The sequence below is a fragment of the Podarcis liolepis genome (assembly GCF_965112155.1).
Source record: "Podarcis liolepis genome assembly, chromosome: 9".
In the NCBI taxonomy this organism is placed as follows: Eukaryota; Metazoa; Chordata; class Lepidosauria; order Squamata; family Lacertidae; genus Podarcis; species Podarcis liolepis.
Genome location: NC_139564.1, coordinates 16,955,864 through 16,978,113, shown reverse-complemented (window position 1 = coordinate 16,978,113; position 22,250 = coordinate 16,955,864). Strand labels below are relative to the sequence as shown.

Genomic DNA, 22,250 nt, shown 5'->3' with positions numbered 1-22,250 from the left:
TGGCTCAACCATTGTAGCTAATCCTCTGAGGTGACAAAATACTGAGGTGCAGTTACCTCAGCAAAAGAATGTATTTGGGATACTTTTGGATTCATCACCTCATTCACTGGATGATTAAATGACAACACAAATTCATGCCAATAATGGTGGCCAGGAATCTGAGGATAAGATTTAGTCCAGTCAAGATGAGCGTGCAACAAAATGTTGTAGTGTGAAGTGCTGCTGTTCAGGGCCCCACCCACTCAGCCATGTACGATACTCCATTCTAACCATCCTATTGGGTTTCCATTTTATCTCCTCTCTATAGGTAGTAAGGTATTTTCTGTCCATTAAGCATGCTCAGTCCTCACTAAGCTGCGTTTGGGGGGCAGTTGTCCACTAAGGGCTTTTTTCCTAAAGTTTTTCTATTTTTATTTTTATTTTTGGTACTTCTACTCCAAGCCTGGCAATGCTTCCCCTCTTATTTCTGATCCGTAACATTTTATCCTCAGAATGAGCAGCACTCAGAACTGAGAGAACTATTAATATATGTGGTTAACTAACAACCAACAGCAGTTGAAATTACTAATATTAAAAATGAAAATAAGGAAATACTATCCTGGTAACCACTTGATAATCTAAAGTAGTATCATTATGCTACTTGACCTAAAGTAACACAAAATTCCATGGGGTTTTTAATTTAGCTAAAGCAACAACAAAAGTTTGGGCTAGCTCTGAAAAGCGAATAAGCAGATATACTGTATTTTTCGCCCTATAGGACACACTTTTTCCCCTCCAAAAATGAAGGGGAAATGTGTGTGCATCCTATGGGGCGGATGCAGGCTTTCGCTGAAGCCTGGAGAGCGAGAGGGGCCGGTGCGCACCGACCCCTCTCACTCTCCAGGCTTCGCGCAGCTCTCCGCAAGCCCTGGGAGCCCGGCGCTGGGCTCCCACGGCTTGCAGAGAGTTGCCTGCATGCTGAAGCCTGGGCGCGCTGAGCTCAGCGCGCCCAGGCTTAGCTTTGTGCAGGTCTCCGCAAGCCGTGGGAGCCCAGCGCTGGGCTCCCACGGCTTGTGGAGAGCTGCCTGTTCTGGGGGCTGGGGTCGGGGGAAGCTCGGGCTTCCCCAGCCCCACGCCTGGGGGGGGAAATAATTTTTTTCCCTTTATTTGCCCCCCAAAAAACTAGGTGTGTCCTATGGGCCAGTGCGTCCTATAGGGCGAAAAATACGGTATGTATGAAGGAAGATGTTCCCTCAAGTAGTCAGAGATCAAGCTACCCAAGACTTTAAAAGTAAAAGAACAGTAATTGTGTTAGGCAATATCCAGCTGGTGTTTCTCCATTGACTGAAGGCATTCAGCAGAGGGAAGAAGCAAGAGTTGTGGGATTTGGAGAGAGCAGGGGGCTGAAGTGGAAAAAGGGAATCACCGAAATGACTTCCCTCCAGTGCCCCACTCTCAACAGAGAGATACCAACTGGATCCCAAACCAGCAGCCATTTTGATAATGCCTTGGGAGGAGGTTAGGAAGATACAGTACTTTCTGGGGTGCTATTTGGGGACATACCCTTTGCTTGTTAAGAAAGCTCAGCTGAAATAAAAAATGCTTAAGGAAACATCCCTTCCTGTTCCTCATTATTGGAGAAAATACACTTCAGAGAATTGCTCTGTTACAAAAAGAAATGTGAGCCACCTGCTTAAAAACTAATTAATGTAAATGCATTTCTCATGGATGGTCTGGCGGGGCAGCAATTTCCATGTCAGAAGCGGATCTTACGATTGCCCTTTGACCATCTCATCTGCACTTTGCTCCGCAATTCATCACTGACAACATACTTTAATACTTTCAAATCTTCCAGGGAATCACTTGGGGGGGGGGGACGCTACGGATATATTTGACATGCTTGGTCACCAATCATAGCACTTTGCAATACCTGGATTGGTTAAAAATTCAGGAGGCACAATCATTTGACACGAGTGAGGCAAGTCTATGCATATTCATTTCTTGCCACGGTAGAGAAAACACATACATACACATGCAGGTATACTCACAGTGTACTCATTTCACCTGCACTTAGTACAATGGCACCATCCACATGCAAGAGGCAGGTGCTCAGAGATGCATTTGGGATCGCCTGTCCCCCTCTCCACAGCTGGCCAGCTTGACAGCTTGGTAGGCTAGCATCCCAGGAGAGGAATGTTGCCTGGGGACTGCACAGCAAACTAGAATACGCTTATTCTGTATTTTAGAATGGGCTTGTATAGTTTCACACACACACACACACACCACACACATATACACACAAATGCCTCCCCACTGAAAGGCCAGTCAATACAATCGTGGCTGTGAGTCCTGGAAGACCTGCTCCCTGCCTTGAAAGCCTTCTTCAACCTGGCCTGGGAACGTTGGGCTCCTAGTGACTCCAGCTACAAAAGCTGAGGCTGCTGGACAGATTTTTGGGCTGCGGTATTATTTAGGGAGGAGGCTGTTATTATTTGTTTATTTTGTACCTTTATTTTACATCTTATGATTTATGTGGAAATTATTCAATTTGGTTGTGTACTTTTGGATGTTTTATAAATTCTTTATGACTACTTTTGTATTTTTCCCCATGTTATAAGCTGTCTTGAACATGGTTTTAACTATTGAAAGGCGGCATACAAATAAAATGATGTGTGCATAAATAACATTTGCAAACCAAGCCCAGCTTCAACAGCCTGATGAGATAATAGGGAAGCCATTGCTGATGGAAGGGTCTGGAATAATTTCCTGTTTTGCAAGGGGAGAGATGCCCAGCCCAAACAATGCACAACAGAGCAACATTATTGCTTCCCTACTGTCAATCTGTGCCGTCCCTGATCAGGAATAGGAAGAACACCCCAAGATCATGTGAGTTCGACACCCTTATCCATCTCATTGATAAGAGGTGTCTAAGAGTGGGGCACTGGAGGGAGGTCAATGATGCAAGGGTGACCTGGGCAATCTCTCATTTCCTTATGGAATGTGCCCCTAGAATAAATCTAGTAGGCCTCTCCATACATTCACTTTGACTCGGCTACCACTTAATTTCTAGCTTCCATGCTCTTTTTATGTAAGAGGACTGGTACTGATAGAGCCAGAAGGAGCCACCAGACAGTTATATTCTGCTCCTATAACTGGTGCTGGGCACCCGCACTGGGAAATAGGATATTGTGCAGAAGCCCCTGTTATTGGGATATAGCTAACCCCAAGCCATTATAAGCTTCACATGCTGATTTCTGTGAATCAAACCTCTGTTAAGAGCCAACTTGTAATCCACCAAGTTGAACACAGCTTACCAGCCATGCACAGCTTCATCGTCTCCCTGGTTTTAGAATCATAGAATCATAGAGTTGGAAGAGACCACAAGGGCCATAGAGTCCAACCCCCTGCCAAGCAGGAAACACCATGAGAGCACTCCTGACATATGGTTGTCAAGCCTCTGCTTAAAGACCTCCAAAGTAGGAGACTCCACCACACTCCTTGGCAGCAAATTCCACTGTCGAACAGCTCTTACTGTCAGGAAGTTCTTCCTAATGTTTAGGTGGAATCTTCTTTCTTGTAGTTTGGATCCATTGCTCCGTGTCCGCTTCTCTGGAGCAGCAGAAAACAACCTTTCTCCCTCCTCTATGTGACATCCTTTTTGCTGCCTGTCTTTCGAAGTTGGGAAAATGGGATTGGCAGAGCACACTGACTGATGGACACCATTCAGCATGGTGGATCACAAGCTGTGCATGCCCGACTCAGACCAGGAGCCACCAGCTCCCCCACCATATTTTAAGTAGCTTCTTGAGCTGGTTTCATAGATGGCCAGGCTCTCTCAGCCTGACAATTTAGTACTTCTCCAAGTCATTTGCATTTTTTTCCCTAGGTACAAAGCTGCCAGGCTTTATTAGGCTCCAAGCTCATGCTCGCGACACAGCCGCCACCCAATCCTCTTTCCATGCTTGCTAACGCAAACTGTCAAGCCGAAAGTGCTCCCGCAACCATCGGTGCACAGGGTTCACTTTGAGAGGTGGCATACGCTAATAGAAAGAGTTCATGGTAAAAGAAAATCTCATTTGTACGTAGCGAACATGGTGAGCCTGGGGACTTGCGCTTTGATTGTATTGTAATTAGCAGCGCTTTTGTATTTTCTCAGTGTGATCGCTGCAGAGACAGCTACCTCCTCGGCCAAGCACGTTTGGCAGGTTGCTTTCGACTAAAAAGGCTGGACAGAAATGAACAAAAGAGCAGCCGGCCAATCTCCCTGGGTTGATTGCAGGCTTCTTTGCTAATCATGAAGGCATCAGTCATGATTAAGAATCAAGCCTCAGCCTTCTTACTCATTCGAAGAAACACAATGGATGCTAGCAAAACAGAAAAAGGAAGGAAACACACACACAACTGTTTTCTTTTGGTTCTAAATTAGGAAGTCTGGAAGAATTAATTAATTTTGCAACAGATTTCCAGCAAGATAAATACTATAGAAGGGACAGCAAAAAAAGAGGAGGGAAACCTATAATCTTAAGCCTGGAAACAAGCAAAGGGATTTTAACAGAACACTCCAGGCTAGGAAGATTTCTGCATCTGATAGTATCAGTTACCCATTGTGAATTCCTTGTTTCATTGGACATGCTTCTGATTGCTAGTTCAGAGGCTACAAAATGGAAGTCTTTGCCTGCCAAGTTCTCCCACGCAGTTCTGTAATCCTTAATGTCTGATTCCACTGCTGAAGACAAGAGCAAAGTGGTTAGCTCTGGGAGTGCCTCTAACAAAAAAAAATTTCATGTCATCCAGGGCAAGACCAAACTGTGGGGGCCCTCCAGTCACCTAGAATCCATGCAGGCACTGCTGAACCTAGATAATTAACCCTGGGCTTTGCTTGGCATTGCAGCAGCCATAAACCACCGCTCTGGTCTTCAGATCAGACACAGGCAAAAAGCTATGGGCCTCATGTTTACGTATAACCTGGACAGTCCAGGGGTCTGAGGTGGCACATGCCTTCAGTGCAGTCTTTCACCTCCAAGTATTTTGGACTCCAGTTCCCATGAGCTGCAGTCAGTGCGGCCAGTGGTCGGGGTGATGGGAGTTCTAGTCCAAGAGCATCTGGGGAGCACCAGATTGCACAAGGCTGCTTTCATGTGTCTCAGGAAAGATCTGAAGCCTTAGCACATACATGCGAATGTGATCCGTACGGAAAAACACGTTGCATCTGCGCACGCACGGGTCTTGATTCGGCACTTCTGCGCATGTGCCAAAACCTGGAAGTAACCTGTTCTGGTATTTCTGGGTTCGGCGTGGTGCACAACCAGAAATTGCACAACCCAAAGCGTCTGTAACCCAAGGTATGACTGTACATGCTCAAATAGTTCTCTTGATTAGGTTGCTCCCGCGATCCTTAAATTTCCACAGAGTTCTAGGTACGTGAATGGGAGACCAAGAGAAATGTAAGCAGCAGCAGTCTCTACTGCCCACCTCACCTTTCTGCACACAGAAGCAGTCAACATGGTGGGGTGCTGCTGCAGAACCACTCTTCTGCCAGCTGCATGACTGCTGCTCACCAAGAAGGTGAAAGGGTGAGGCAGCGCAGCAGCAAAGTCAGGACTGTGTAGGCACACTGCCAAGAAGGCTTGATTGGTTATCCAGTGTATCTGCAATCTTGCTGCTACCCTGCCCACCCCACCCCCCACCAACCCTGGTGTTCCTGTCATTGAACCAGTTACTCATTTATTTTTTTAATTTTAAAAAAATCAATTAATAAATGAGTGCTATTTTTCTTGGGGGGAAAGGTGCCGGAACTCACCACGAACGTCTCCCTTGTTCTCTTAGAATGCTAAGGGCACTTGCTTGAGAGGTGCCAGAACTGAGTTCCGGCTGGGGAAAAAAGGCCCTGAATAAATGTGTTAAGTCTAGTAGAAATTAACCATCTAGCAACAAATTATATTGGGTTTCTTGTAGCAATAAGCTTGATAATGATTTCTTTACCAAGCACCAAATCACATTCAATCTTTCTTCCGTGCTATTGATTCCAATACCACATCCCTGCCTCCTTTTCCCTAAATCCTATATGGATTTTATAATTGGTTTTGCTAACAAATATTTAACCTGTTTATTTGCGGTTGCTGTTTTCCAAAGTGTTGCCCTTCTTAACACGGTACTAGGATCTAACTTCCCTAAATCAAAATTCATTGTCTGGAAGAATTGGAACCATAGAGTTATCCAACCTCCCAGCTTTAGAGAGATTTATTTCCATGTTCACAGGTGCCCATTTGCAGTTAGCTGTGTACGCAGGTACACACACTGCACATTCTTTGACCTTTATGTGTGATTAACAGTATGAATACACTGTTCTGCTACTTGGGTACACAAGGTACCCAGACCATATACTTGCTGAATATAACATGTGAGCATCCCAATTATCAAAGGTAACAAAGAGAAATCTGTGCTTCATTTCTCTTTGTATTTGATCCTTATTTGTAGGAGTAGGAGTTGTTCATTTTGGATTAATAAAAGTTGCCCCTTCGCTACAGCAGCAGGAATTGAAAAGTGTCATTCATTAGCAGCATGCTTATAAAACAACCTTCTGAATTCCCCGTGTTTATCGAAGCAGCTAGAGTACATTATCTGTCTGACACCAAATAAATATTTTACTGCAACCTCGCAAGAAGAAATCATACTTGACCTTTATGGGCTAAGTTTTCCTTTGTATTCATGGCCTGATCAATAGTTTGAGTTGGAGTGCTGATATATTTTGGTGCTGCCCTAAATCAGGTGAGAATGTGTTGTAGAATTCTGCAGTTAACTTTCTAGCAAAACACCCAATAATATAAGGGTGTGTGTGGACAGAGAGCTTATATGCTAACAAGGACAACTACAGGGGGCAGGGGAAGTCATGTATCTGCAATTGTGCACCAGGGATGGGCAGCTGCCTCAAATAAACAGATTGAAGATTTGTTAGCAAAACCAATTATAAAAATCTTATGAGATTTAAGAAAAAGGAGCCAGGGAGGTGGCGTTGGAATCATAGGAAGTTACTGATTGATTGATTGAATGATTGATTGATTGATTGATTGATTGACTGACTGACTGAGTTGGGACTGTTGGGTTATTCACCTTTGAACTGTCTACAGTGCCTGGTAGCAGTTTTCCAGGATTTCAGACACGGTTCTCTCCCAGCCCTACCTGCTACTCCCTACCACCAGTGGGACTCTGGGAACTGAACCTGGGACCTCTGCATGCAAAGATGATGTAGCCTCAGGGAGCAATTTCCATCAAAGGAATCCCTTGAATCCCGTTTGTGTTACGGTAAGTAGCCCTGTGTTGAAAATTTCTCTTGAATTCCCACCCCCTGGCGCCACATCCATTCTCCATCCAATAATGAGAAAAGAAATTGCATTTATCAGAGAGGAGAGGAGATTTCTATGGAGTGCAGGGTTTTTGTTGTACTTAGCTTACTGTGAAGATGTCCAGAGTTTATTTGTAAGTGTCATTCTACAAATCATCTCTCTGGTTGTCTACACTCTGCAGCCTTCCTGGGTGCCTGCATCATGGAGTACCTCCTCCCATAGGCCTTTTTCAGATCGGGAAGCATGGGTAGCCAGGGAGGCTGCAGAGTGTTGAATAAACATTTGCTGGAATGAAAAATATATATACCACCCTTGACAGCTAGGTAAATCCAAAAGCCTACACCTAAGGTACCCTGGAATGAGGCAGAAAAACGTAAGCCTCTTTCTTAGGGGAAATAAACTTGAGAAGCTGGAAGATAGATTTCAGCTGAGTAACAGTAAGTAATGGTTTTATTTTATGCTCAATGTTCCAAGAGTGAGGGATCAGTCCCACCCCCCAAATGGCTCGCCCTTCTGCCCATTACCTGGGGTTGTCTTTGGTTCCAAATGAAGTCTGCAGCCCTTTCCTTGGACAGGCCAATGGGCCCCGCTTCAGAGATTTATGCAAAACACTAAAAACATAACACTTTTGAAGGGATTGCTAAACAACTGAATGAGGGGGGTGAATGCTGTTAAATGTTGTCAGAAATATTCATGAAACACAGGCAGTAGCACTCTGGATTGGCCCTAAGTGATAAATCACATTGTGACAAGCGAATAGATAACTAAAAACACAAGAAATCAGTAGCATTTTGCTTCAACTATAGGCAGGTTCACACATGACACTGAAAACAGGCACCCACTTTCTCTACAAAAGTGTTTGTGTGAGAGTATACACCTGCAGATTCGTATGGCTTAGGTACTGAGTATGCAAGCACACAGAGTGCACACTCGTTGAACATTTCATGTTAATACCTGTGCAAGTGCACAGCTCAAGTATTCATGTGCACAGCTACACAAACTGAATGCCCGTTGAATATAGCCTGTGAACAACCATGCAATACTTATGTTTATTCTGATCTGTAGGAAGGAATAGTGTTAAGAGATCGTGAGAAAACAGGTACAACTCAAATGCCTTCAGGCAGTAAAAAAATAAATGAAATTATACAGAAGCCTTTCACTGTCCTGACCCTTCTCAAAAGGCCCAAGATGTCCTGATCAGAGCTTTAGATCTGTGTTACCTTCAAAAAGCTAGCCCTTAAATGTCATCAGACTGGAAAGAGAGGCCAAAAAAACTGGGATTGCTTTCATGACACAGTTGAGATGTCACAAAATTGGCAAGTGATATTTAAGAGCTCAGTTTCAGTATGGATGTCCTGTGCTCCTTTTCATTGTCTGCATGCAATAATGAAGCTAAGCAGTGCATCTGCTACCCATTCTATTATTAATCATGGGTGCTGTATCTAAACTGGCCTTAGGTTAAGGCCAGAAAGTGGCAATATCAAAAATGGAAACCGAACCAAACACATAAACAAGGCCGTAGAACAGACCCATATCATAAATTTTGCATACAGCTGGCAAGTGCTGATTTATATGGCTCTGACATATTTAGATGGTATTGGTTGGATGGGGTTCAACAGGGTGGTTTGAAGTTCTTGTCATATAAGCAAAGTTAGGAAATAATAATATTAAGTGTAGGAAAGAACAAGGGGTACTGAGGAAAACCTGGCTAGCTGTTAACATTGCACAGCACACAAGGCATTGGCTAGCTTTAACCTGGAACCATAACAATGTTCAGCCATTTTCTACCATTACATTAAAAACTAAAGTAAATCCAGAAATGCTAATTATGGAAACTAATTATGGGCTCCCTTTGAAGGTTGTGGACTCTCCTTCATTGGAAGTTTTAAAGCAGAGGTTGGATGGCCATTTGTCAAGCATGCTTAACAGAGATTCTTGCATTGCAGGTGGTTGGATAAGATGGCGCTCTGGGTCCCTTCCAACTATATGATTCAAAAGCCTATATGCTTCTGAGCCCAATTCAAAGCCTCGTGGAACACAGCTCTCTCTGCCAATCTCCCCATGCTTCAGCAGCAGCCCAAGATGTTTTGGCTCCTGAGTTGTTCCAAAGAGCTTTGACACTGGCCTCCCTCCACCCCTAGGGGCAGGGAGAGACCCGCAGCAACACGGCACAGCAGCAATGCTGCACTGCTCTGCCACTGCTGAAGCCTCCTTTACTTGAGTTGCTTCTCCAGCGACATAAATGGTGGGGTGTCTCCTCTTGTGTTTCTGCCGCCTGAGACAGCTGTTTCACTCTGCCTCATGGGTGGGCCAGCTCTGCCATGCTTTAAGATTGGCCAGGGAAGCCTTTCTTGTTGTTCCACCACCAGGGGAAGGTGTGGTGGCCCAAGAAAGGGCTTTCTCTATGGTGCCACCCAACCTCTATAATGACCTCCCCTTGGAGATGCATTTGGTGCCAACTTTACTTAGTTTTCGGCGCCAGTGAAAAACGCAGCTTCCTTCTCAGGCATTTCAAAGCTGTGGTTTTCCCCAGTGCTATTTTAGTGTATCACCTGCTGTATTATACTGTAAATCTTGAACTGTTTTTAAAAGCTCTGTTTAGGTCAGGGATTGTCAGCCTGCTGCCAGCGAATGCCTTCACTGACACCTGTGGGAGGGGGAGGCATGGATGCATGTGTGGTCTGTGGGAGAGGGAGTGGTGGAGGCGCATGGTTTGTGTATGTTTGATCTGTGTAAGAGAGTGGGAGATGCTCTTTGGCAGAGGAAGGGGGAGAGATGTACATGTGAAGTGAGAAGTAAGAGAGATGCAAGTGTGTCTGTGATCTCTAGGTATGTGGTGACTGTGTGTACGTGTTGTCTGTGTGACAACAGGCTCCCTGTTGTTGTTACTGAGTGTGTACATCATTATTGTGGGATCTCCACAATCAGGACTAGCACGACAACGGTGACCTCACACAGTAAGTGTGAGGGTGTCTGGGTGCAAGGGAAGAAGGAGCAACTGTAGCCTCTCTATTTTTGTGTTACACCATGCCTCCCATGGTAGCCATATTATGATGGGTGCCCAGAACATTATCTCATATTATCTTAAAATTCAAAATTTCCTGCTGCTCCAAACGGTTTTAGGTATAAAGGGTGGCATGCAATGAAGTTTTACTCAGAGTAGACATGGTAAAATTGATGCATCTTAGTCATGCTCATCAATTTCAATGGTCTTACTCTGAGTACAGCTTAGATGAATACCAACCAAAGTATTTTTGTGGTACTAGTTAACACAACTGTTGTTGACAGGTTTTCTTTTATGTTGGTGCTATGTTATAATCTGCTCCCATGTCTGAAAAAACTTTTAGCCTTTTATATTTGTAATGTTTTATTGAATTCCTTATGCATTTCACATTTTGCACTTCATTACTGTAAATTGCTTCGAGATGGGATATATAAATATAATATTCTAACTAAATTGAAATAAGTAAGGACATTTATGTCTCAAGATATATATTGAATTGACTGGTTATGTACTTTAAGAGTACTCAATCTTTATAAACACTTGCAGGGTTTTGTGACTAAGAGCTGCATTCTTCTAAGGCTGTAGAACAGGACAAAATTTCAAAGGCTTCCCCCTGAAAATTCGTTCTCTTGATGCAGAAATACAACCTTATTCCGCCTCCACTAACAGGGTCCTTATGACTCTTCCATCAGTTTGCCACACAATCTGAAGAGCTAACAGGAGCCCAGCTATGTATTCATATCCCCTAAACAATGAACCGAGCATAAAGCAATTTAAGCCACTGCTCAATACGTGAGTAGCCAATGATCTGCTGAAACGGAAGACACATTTCCATTTCAATATAGTGTGAATCAATGAACTGGTTCACCACACTTCAAAACACGCACCACCATTCCTCTCAAAGCATCTGCGGTGCATTTTGTCATGGACTCGTGGCTCCGTTTTGGCACACCAGGTAGCCCGGTGCAGGACTTGGGACTGGCAGCTCCTTCTGTTAGCTTGCAGGGAAGTGATAAAAGACAAGGAGGTAGAACCTTGGCTTAGCTCTTTACATAAACGGAACACAAACACAAAACCAGAGAACAGAGTATCTCAAAGCCCTTTTATCCAACACTCTGCTGGAAGGGATATAAAAATAAATAACGTCGAAAAACTGCACGTCTTTGAACTTCTTTAGCCAACAGACCTTACAGGCCTCCTACAGTGCTGCAATAAAGATGCTTCAAGAAACCAGTGTAACACTTGACAAAATTTTATAATGCCACAATCACTTTTTGTTATGCAAGGCCCCTGAGAACGCTGAACTCTATGCAAGACATCGTACATTAATGGAGCTTCTCCATCTCCACCCCCACCCCAATATATGCAAGCACAGCACCCCTGCTTCGGTTCTTTTCTGACACCTGTAGAAATGCGAAGGAGTCCAAGTGAAAAGCATCATATTCAGCATAGCCCAGACACTCAACATCCTAGCTTCATGCCATGCCCCTTCTTGTTTAAAAAGGAAAAAGAAGAAAAGAGCTTATGATGATTAATGAACCATAGCTGGATGGATGGATCTTCCTTTCATGTACGTTCAAGATATGTATTCATGTATCTCTGCTTCTTTGAAAAATAAACATAGCAAAGGCACCAGCATGCTGAGCAGTGCTGTCACAGCTTATTGGTACTGGCAGCATCTGACAGCCAGCATCCCCCCCATCTCCAATCTGTCTGGTTGGAGAGTCAGTTGGAACCAACTTGGTTTTGAGGGGGCTTCTCCCTTGGAGGTGAGGAAGAGCATTGCACGTGAAACTGCGTGCTGTTCAGAACCTCTCTGACCTGGTCATTGAAGTAGCCTTTCTTTCATTCCAAACATGTCAGACTATTGACCCACCAAATTCAGTGCCAATTAGTTTGGCACAAGAAAACACCCAACTCTCATCTGACATTTTCATCTGATCCTAGGAAGGCAACCAAAGCAGTGAACCGCTGTTTGGTGGCTGTGAAGGACAGGATGGGGCAGAACAAGCTGTTGGGTGGACTGACTGATTTTGGTTTGTTGTACAAAATGTTCTGGGTTTCACCCCTCCTGAAAGTTCAGGTTCATAGCTTGGGGGTACTCCTTGACGTGGTGCTCTTATCAGATGTGCAGGTAGCTAGTGTGGTGAGGACATGCACCCCAGTTTAGTTGGCTCACCTACTAGTTGGTTCACCTACTATGACGAAGTCTAACATTGAACATAAGGACATAAGGAAAGCCTACTGGATCAGACCAATTGTTCATCTGGTCCAGCATCCTGTTCTCTCAGCGGCCAACCAGATGACTGGGGGGAACCCACAAGCAGGATTCAAGCACAAGAGCACTATTGTGGTTTCCAGCAACTGGTATTCAGAAGCACTGCTGCGTCAAACTGCAGAGGCAAATCACAGCCATCATGGTTAGCAGCCATCAATAGTCTTCTGCCACTTTGCTTCCAGACCCAGTTCAAGGTGTTGATGTTAACCACTTAATGATGTTAACACTTAATGTGTTGAGCACTTAATGGCTGGGAATAGCATATCTTGGGTTCCACCTTCTTCCACATAAGCCTCCCCACATGCCATCTGAGGTCTGGATTACACATCCCTCGACTCTGTGAGGCCTGCTTGATAGTGACCATATCTAGGGTCTTTTCTGTACTGGTGCCCACTTTGTGGGATGCTTTGCCAATAAGCTGAAAATCTCCCTCACTGTTTTAGATGACTGCTTAAAGAGGCCTTAGGCTCAATATTTTCTCTTTCTGGTATTTTGATGTTTTAATTCTGATGGCTGTTTTGTAATAGTTATTGTGCCAGTCTTGGTGTTTTGCAAATATTTTGATTTGGCTGAATTGTGAATTGCTTTATATTGTGGTTTCTGACAGGATATACTTTTAAATGTGTGTGTGTGTGTGTGTGTGTGTGTGTGTGTACACACACAAATAAGCTCATAAATCTTCCCAGAAAAAAGTATTCTGACAAGTGTGGGGTTTTTTTACTAAATTCCATGAGTTGTTTGTATGTTGTGTGAAGCCCTTTGGGGGAGCTGGGTTCTACATTTAGTAGGCATAGAAGAAGACAGTGGCGAGGTGGTACAAGATTTTCTCTGAAATTACATTACCTTCTCTATCCCCACCCCACCCCTTTTCCTTTTGAATGATTCTTTAAAATCTGTCTCTGGTAATGAGATCAATTTGCCTCACCTGTCAGATCTGTCCTGCGAAGGGGTGACAGAAACAGCACATCTCTATTCCATTCCAAGGGAAAGCATTTCAGATGTGAATAATGAAAACATAGAAGGTATATATGCCATTATGCACACCATAGCAAAATCAGATTGCTTCCTGCAGAAGCCACTGTCAGGTTTTATTGCAAACAGTGCATATATTACCAGCTGGTGGGAAAATGGCCCTCAGACTTCCCTGTTGGATGAAATATTAACCTGCTCAATGTTAGCTTGTTGCACTTGCAAAATCTGCTGAGCATTTGGTAGATTTTTTTTGCCTCTCAGTTCTAGAAATCTGGTCTGCCTCAGTGGCCCTTCTACAAACTGTTTTCTCTAATTCTTTTGGTCTGCTGTGTCCATCCAAATAATACACCTGTAAAGAATACAGAAAGGTGGCCAGCAAAACATATTCTACTTCCTGACAAGCTATATTTATGTAACTTCCCTTCTGGATGTTATTCTTTCTTAATACTGTCTCTCTTCATCTCCAGTTGCCTTCTACTTTTTTGTTTGTTTTTGACAGGGGGAAAACTGACTTGCTAAGCCAAACCCACCCAACTCTAACCATGGCAGAGAATCACCATCAGCTTTTATGCTGGTGTGGATTTCCATGGTGTGGTTATAAGCAGCCTGAACAGTAGTGTGCCATAGTTGTGTAAGCAGAAACTGATGATTCCCCTTACTCAGACGGCATTAAGGATATTGTTAGGAGAATCTGATTATTCAGACTGTATTAAGAATATGACAAGAATGTATGTACGGAGAAAACTTAGCCATGAGTTAGCTTGATAGACAGTAGGCACTCTGCTCTTCTGGCTGAGAGCCAGTGTGGTGTAGTGGTTAAGAGCGGTAGTCTCGTAATCTGGGGAACTGGGTTCGCGTCTCCGCTCCTCCACATGCAGCTGCCGGGTGACCTTGGGCCAGTCACACTTCTCTGAAGTCTCTCAGCCCCACTCACCTCACAGAGTGTTTGTTGTGGGGGAGGAAGGGAAAGGAGATTGTTAGCCGCTTTGAGACTCCTTTGGGTAGTGATGAAGCGGGATATCAAATCCAAACTCTTCTCTTCTTCCTCTGAATCAAGCACCCAGCTCTGATACTGCAGGCATGCTTTCCCTCTGAGAACATGACTTCATTTCTCGGCATGTGTAAAGCTAATTTGGAGGTAATTTATAGGCCTGTGGACTCCACTTTTGTGAGTTCTCCAGAGGCCACTGTTTGACCAAGTAAAGTCACTTCAAACATCACAGTGGTATGCTTATTGAGGAAATCCACTACAGCTGCATGAATTGTACTAACAGTTTATACATCTCTGGGTTAAAATACCAACCAATTATGAGCAAAGCATATGTGTCAAAAGTACCACCAGCCATGCCCAAATGAATTCTCTTGATTATTCTCATGGATGGGTTGGATTGTGATTCCTTTCAGGAACAAATCCACCAGTGTGTGCAACCCTCATTGAGGACTTGGCAGAATCTGAAAACAGGACTGGATAGCTCAGTTGACTAGAGCGTGGTGCTGATAACGCAGGTTCGGTTCCTTCTATAATTCTATGACTACACAGCTAATGAAACATAAAACACTACATTTAATCTGAAGTAGAGATGGAATTGTGCCAAGATCCTCAACCTAGGAAGCTGTCTTCTACCCAGTCAGACCATAGGCCAGGATTCTTCACCCTGACTGGCAATGTCTCTCTACATTTCTAGACAGGAGTATTTCCCAGCCCTACCTAAAGATGCCAGAGAGTTAACCTGAGTCCATCTGCATTCAAAGCATGTGCTGTCCCACTCCACTCCAGCCCTTCTCCACCACAGGCTTCCTGTTGCAGTTTCAAAACACACAGAGTACAACCCTCGCATCAAATAATGCCTCCAACTACCTTGAATTTTGTAATGTTCGAAGTGTTGCAGATCTGACTTTTGACAACAACGCTACTCGGCTAGAGGCTCTTGTTTTCCAGAGAGTGCCTTTCAGCGTTAATGCTGCTGGCTGAGTTGACCTTAAAATTAGAAGCGCATAGAACACTCAAGTCCCAGGCCGCTGTTTTGCAGTGTTTTTATGCTAATAACACCTGAAAGTTAGTGCTCCCTGTGCTGAATTAAATAAATGAGGTCCAGAGTGCTGCTTGCCTACAAGCTCTGCGTTGTTCTCAATCAGATAATATACAGCTCAGCCTTTCATAGCAAAGCAGCTGTGACAGCTTGCATCCTAACCAGGAACCACAGCACCCTCTCTGAAAGAAAGCAGACTGGCTGCAGGCAGGGAAATGAAGTTATGTTAGGGCGGCCATGTGCCCTCCTTTACATAAGAGCATCCTCTGATGGAAGGAGCAGAGGGACAGTCCTCTATTTTGATGTGTTCTTCATTTGCAGGGCTGCACCTTAAGAGCACCTGCCTTGCACACAGAAGGTCTCAAGTTCCATCCCAGACATCTCCAACAGGGGTAGGAAAAAGTCCTGCCTGAAACCCTTGAGAGTCACTGTCCGTCAAAGTAGACCAGGGTTTTCCAAACTTAGGTCTCCAGCTGTTTTTGGACTACAATTCCCATCATCCCTGGCCATTTGGTCCTGCTAGCTAGGGATGATGGGAGTTGTAGTGCAAAAACAGCCAGAGAGACACACACACACCCAAGTTTGGGAAACCCTGGTGTGAGCTAGAGGAACCAATACCCTGGCTCAGTATAAGGCTGCTTCCTGTGTTCCTGTGTTGACAGGCTGCCCAGTGTCTTGGTGGCAACAGTGGAGCACCTCAGGCTAAATGTGGCCCTGTAAGCTTCTCTGTGCCAACCTAGCAGTTCGAAAGCATGTCAAAGTGCAAGTAGATAAATAGGTACTTCTCCGGCGGGAAGGTAAACGGCGTTTCCGTGCACTGCTCTGGTTCGCCAGAAGCAGCTTAGTCATGCTGGCCACATGACCCGGAAGCTGTACGCCGGCTCCCTCGGCCAATAAAGCGAGATGAGCGCTGCAACCCCGGAGTCGGCCACGACTGGATCTAATGGTCAGGGGTCCCTTTACCTTTACCTAAGCTTCTCTGTCTAGCCCTCAGTGCTCTCCCACTGCCACACGTCTTCACCAGGCCACACTCCTCATCAGTCCTGCTTTGTACCTTCCTCCAAGTGCTTTAGCTTGGCTGGAATGTGTCCTTGAATTATAATAATGTTGCTTGCTTGACTGGGTGGAGGGAAGGATGGGGGGACGGACCTCTGACTTGTTCACATCTGCATGAATGTACAAGAGGTGACAATTACATCCTTTGCTCTGTCTGCTTTTCACCACTGGCTCTGCCCACCTCTGACATGTTGCTCCTGGAAGGCTGCTCATGAAGGCATGAGGCCCTCAGATTGTCCTCAGATTGCTGTAGGTGGCAGCCATTTCCTCAATTACATTACATTCCTCAATTACATTAAACTAACTTATTTGGCCAAAACAAATATAGCGGCCTGATGGAGCCAGTTGTGTGTTTTTATTTCCTTTTTAAACCTGCAAACCTGCTGATGCCAGGCCTGTACGCTGCCTTTATTTTGAAACATACCCACGCTGGGAGGACCCCATTAGTTACTTCCCTGCTGGATCTGCAAAGCCTGAGCTAAAATAAGTAGCAATCCTTCTCTCCTCAGGTTGTGGAAGCAAACTTGACTCATACCTTCAGATAAATAGACAGATAGAGGAAATAACTGGAATAAAGCTCAAATCCATGTGTGTGGAGAAGCTCATACTGATAACATTTGTGCTTGCCTGGACTAACTAATTCACACACATTTCTCTCCGATGCTGAGGGTGTATAGCTTTCGGTGTCTGAGAGATGTGCATTAGAAAATAAGAGTAACATTGACATCTTGTGGAATTGGTAAATTACTGCAGGGATGACCATTTGGAGAGAAGCAAGGAAGAAACTTTTGAAAACAGGTGTTGTGAAATGCCAACCACCATCTATGTGATATAATGACCAAAAGCAAGCAGGAAGTAAAAGACTCCAATAAATAGATTGAATAATTGGGGAGTGGGAGTGAAGGGCATTGGGGAGTATTTCATGGTACCTATGGTCTTTTCTTGCACAGGAGTCATAAATTTATTGCTACAGGGATCTCTCCCACCTCTGAACCATATCTAAGCCGAGCTGCCAAGGTTCCCTGAAGTGTAATAAGACCCACATCCATCAACTTTGACTTTCTTTTTATATATGTAAGTCAGGATTGTTTCATCTGTAACACCAGATTTATGTTTGTTAGAATGTTGGTTCTTGTCTTCTTTTAATTTATTGATTTGTTTTGCGAACTGCTTTCTCCTGCTGGCTCCCCTCCAACCTAAACTCCTTAGTGTAATAAGTGTGTGCTTGTTGTAAACTGCTTTCGGCATGGATCATTGTGAAAAGGCGGCATAGAAATTGACTCGATCAGTCTCTTGATCTCCTAGCAATAAGCTTAGGTTACGATGGACAACAGGCACAGAGGGCTCCATTTCAAACACATACTCTCATTTGATGCTTGTGCATCCAAGCTCAAGTTCCGAGGCTATCTACAAAACGGCTGGCACTCCTGAAGGAATACTTAGACGTTAGACGTTTCGAGAAAGAACACATTAGACACTGTTTCATGTCTTCCCCCATCCAACATTGGTCCCATTTTGCTCTCTAGCTTAACATTCTGACAAAACCTGCTATCTTATCAGTCCTTCTGGATCCAGCTATTCCCTTGCCGCTCAGGGCAAAGGGAAGCCATCCCTTACTGCCAGTGACAAGGACAAAACAAAACAACACAAAACAAAACAAAACAAAAAGGATCTTAAAGGGCTCTCTTTCTTTTGTGCCTGAAGAGCACTTGCTGCAAAACATCTGTAGCACAAAACACTTTCTTCGGAGATGCCAAGAACCGGATAACTCCAGCTACTGTATTTATATTTACAAAAATAGCTTAAAAAATAAATAAACATAAATTAAAATAAAGGCAATGCTGCCCTCTTCAGGAAAAACATCAAACTCCACTGCGGGCTAGTTTAATCCTCCTGTTTCTCCCAACTTTCCAAAGGTCTTCAAGTCCATTTTGTATTCAACATTTCCCTCCTGGCTTCAACAAATGCTTCAATGTAGTAAGGTGCTCATGGTATACACAAGATGAAGTGGTGGAATTTGCTTCCACAAGACATGGGGGCTGGCCACGAGTTTAAATGGCTCAAACAAACTATTAATAAAATTCATGGAGGGAAAGTCTATCCACGACTACTACTAATGATAGCTGCAGGCAACCTGCAGGCAGAGTACAAGTGTGCCTCCAAATCATCCTGTTGTCGGGGAGCAATAATGAGAGGTTATTGTGTTCATTCCCTGCTTGGGTGCTTCCCAGAGACGTTGGGCAGTATGAAAAATAGGATGTTATACTAGATGGATCACTGTTCATATCTAGCTTTATTTATGTTATTGTATTCTGTTGTTGTTGTTGTATTACCCACTATATTCCAATACCATTCCAGAAAAGATTTTGTACCTCTTGTCAGGCACTGATCTTAGGGTAACTCACAAGGTCTCTCTTTTTGCCCTAGCTGCAATGGAAATCCAGGAAAGAGATATTAATGAGATTGCAGTTGGCTGCTTTCAGGGTGCTCTTGTTTAACCATAATATTTTTAAAAAACTAATGTTTTTATCTGTATTAAACTTCACCCTTACAATATGTAAGGTTTATATATGTTACATGTGATTTACGTAGTATCGTTATGATGTAGGTTTTTATATGGTTCTAGGTGGTAATGTGATTTTGTGCAGTATTTCATACTGTTGGTTCTTGTATTGTACCTATTTATCTGATATGTGAATGGCCCATGGACCAAGCATTCATAAACTACTACTATTGCTACATTGCCCACCATTCACCCTGAGGTCCCTGGGAGAGTTGGAACGTTAAAACAACTTACAACAACTTACAACAACAGGAATAAGGCGGGACCTAAAAATATGTTAGGATATTTCCGTTCCACCTTAAAAGGGAGCAGGCTTTGTGAGTCACAGAGTCTGCGCATGTCCTATTCACAGGATGTTTATGTTTGCTGTTGCTTTCGATTTCTCAGTCTGTCGGAGAAGACTGACGCAGACAGTCATGTCTTTCTTTTGTTCTGATCAACACTGAATAAAGTCTGTAAATATGCTCTCCTGCGGTGCATCTTTCGCTGTGTGAATTCTGCTGATAAAGTGTGCACCAGCCTAGGAATGTGGCAATCTATTTCTGAGGCTTCGTGTCGCTAATTGCTGATATTGCCTGTCTACCGGAGGTCGATGGATCGTCCGGCAGCCGGCTTGGGGGCTACGATGGACTTTGCCTCCCTGGCAGTATCCCAACAAAATATACACCCCTCAAGTGTCAAAAATATCTTCTGCATTCACCAGAAGCTGTACAGTGATGGTGCCAGATGAGCCACTGTGGGGAAGGAGTGCCACAACTTAGGGGCTGCCACAAAGAAGGCCCTCTCCACACACACACACACACACACACACACACACACAGTCTCTGAGTGCAGAGGAGCTACCAACAAGGTCCACTCTGCCAATCTTAGCACCCAAGAGGGTATGTAGGGAAAGTGGCAGTCTTTCAGGTATTTGGGGTCTGAGTCGTTTACTGCCTTGAATTGGGCCTGGAAATTAACTGGGAGCCAGTGCAGCTGGGAGATCGAGAGAGAACCTCAGCTAGTAATCTGACTGCTGCATTTTGAACCCATTGATTTTTCTGTGTTGGCTTCAAGGTAAAGCGTAGAGCGCAGTGCAGTAATGCAATCTGGAAGTTACCAGAAAATGGAGTATCTTGGCCGAGTTTTCTCTGCCCGACAGAGTTGTCTCTCAGCAAACTAGGCAGGGCTGAAAAAACACGCTCCTAGCCAGCAAGGGTGACAATGTTGAATCCAGGAGCATCCCCAAGTTCTGATCCTGCTCCTTCCAGGGGAGCGCAACCCCTTTCCAAGGTCGGCCGCCTTCCCACCTCCCATATGTGAGAACTCGGAGCATGTAACACCTCTGTCTGTTTGAACTAAGCATGGTTGCACTATTGGCTAGATGGGTCCCTTACTGGCCTTTCAGCCTTGACGAATGTGGCACCTTGTTCAATACCCCATGCACCTTTCTGTGTGGCACATGTACCTGTTAAAGGAATAAAGAAGACAAATCTGATCTCATGTGGTGTGTTCCCCAGCTTCACACTCCTATTCAGGAAATTGGGCAGGTGGTCCACAGACAGAGTCAGGCTCAGAGCTGGAGCAGAGCCAGTTACAGTGGCAAAATCAACTTTGGAGCTGGCAGCATTATAACCTGAAGGGATGGTAGCTCAAAACATGCATAGCAAACAAAGACAAAGGGAGTCCACAACCTCCTTACAGATTTCCACTTGTATTTTACGTCTTGTGAAAATTTCGTCGAGCACTACCTGACCCTGCCATTCCTTTGTAAACTTCAATACCACATTAGCTGTCACTTTCCCCACTTCCCATTTGTCACTAAGAAAAAGAGGGAAAGAAGTAATGATCACCTGAAGAAAATGTCCCCAAATGCTAAAGTACTGCAAACCTACCATGCTGTTCATTTTAGATGAGGAAGACCCCGTTCTCTGCTTTCTCAAGCTGTTCATTTCTTCTGGGTTTCCATCCTTTGGTTTCAAGATCATCCGGCTGCTCCCAGCAGTGCCTTCTGAGGAGGATCTCAGGCGTTTTTCTATGAATCTTCCTTCTCGGTATGGGCTAAAACTACTAGCAAGATTCACTGTGGGATGAGGGGGGGAGGGGAGAGATGCAGTCAGCACACATGCCACAAAAGCTATTGAACATTTCTTTAACTCAAAGCCATGTTACTCTGATAAAATTAGCTGTGGCAGGTTGAAACTTGACTGAGGCCCACAGCACTGCATTCTGACAAGAAATGTACAGGAGGGACACCAATACATGCTGAAGGATTGGGTGAATTCGCGGATTATATAATTCACTTCCTGAGAAGGCAACAAGAAGCAAGAGGGGTTGTACTGGTCCCAGGGTATGGTCTGAAGGCACATGAGGCTGCCATCTTGTTGAAGCTAAGCAGGTCTGGGTCTTGCCAGTTCCTGGATGGGTGACCCCTAGAAACACCCATGTACGCCTCCTTGGGTTCCATGATGGAAGATAATCAGACGAAAGTCCATGGTTCAGTGGGAACAGCCGTAGCTCAGTGGTAATGCATCTACTTCTTGTGCAGAAGGTTCTAGGTTCAATCCCCAGCTTCCCTGGTCTCTAACCCTGGATAGCTACTGCCATTCAGCTGGTGGATAAGGCAACTTCCTCTGTTCCTCCCTAAGCGAAGTATAAATGTAAGAAAATAAAGTATTGCAAAAACCTTTCCCTCCCCGCAGTGAATTTTGTAAAATGCTAGTAAATCAAGCGAATGCTTCTTTAAATTCTACAGATTAATATTCATAAAATATGCCTGTATCTTGACAGGAACTGGTGACAAAATGGACTCCAGTGATAATCAGGAGAAAGGGGTAATGCAAACTCAGAGCATCTTAGAGACAGAAAGTGAGGCAGGAGAGAAGGAAGAAATGTGCAGAGCAGAAAATGTTCACTCTGGTGAAAGCCATAGGAATAGTAATTTACTTCCCCTCCCATGCTCCCCCTAAGTATTTTGTCTTATTTTGAATGTGTACCCTTCAACACGAGATCAGAGGTAGGGAACCAGCAACTGTCCAGATGGTAC

General features: G+C 44.3%; 1 protein-coding gene across 8 annotated transcripts in view; it reads right to left on the bottom strand.

Moving 5' to 3' along the window:
- Nucleotides 1–22,250, bottom strand: part of CCSER1 (coiled-coil serine rich protein 1) — a 704,602-nt gene that overhangs the window by 554,513 nt on the left and 127,839 nt on the right. For all 8 annotated transcript variants that reach the window (XR_014515539.1, XM_083458653.1, XM_083458656.1 and 5 more), the window contains one exon: nucleotides 21,100–21,287. Coding sequence is in view for 7 of the 8 variants with exons in the window: in XM_083458653.1 (XP_083314779.1) it covers nucleotides 21,100–21,287 (188 nt within the window). In the remaining variant the exon portion in view is untranslated. The remainder of the gene's footprint in view (nucleotides 1–21,099; nucleotides 21,288–22,250) is intronic.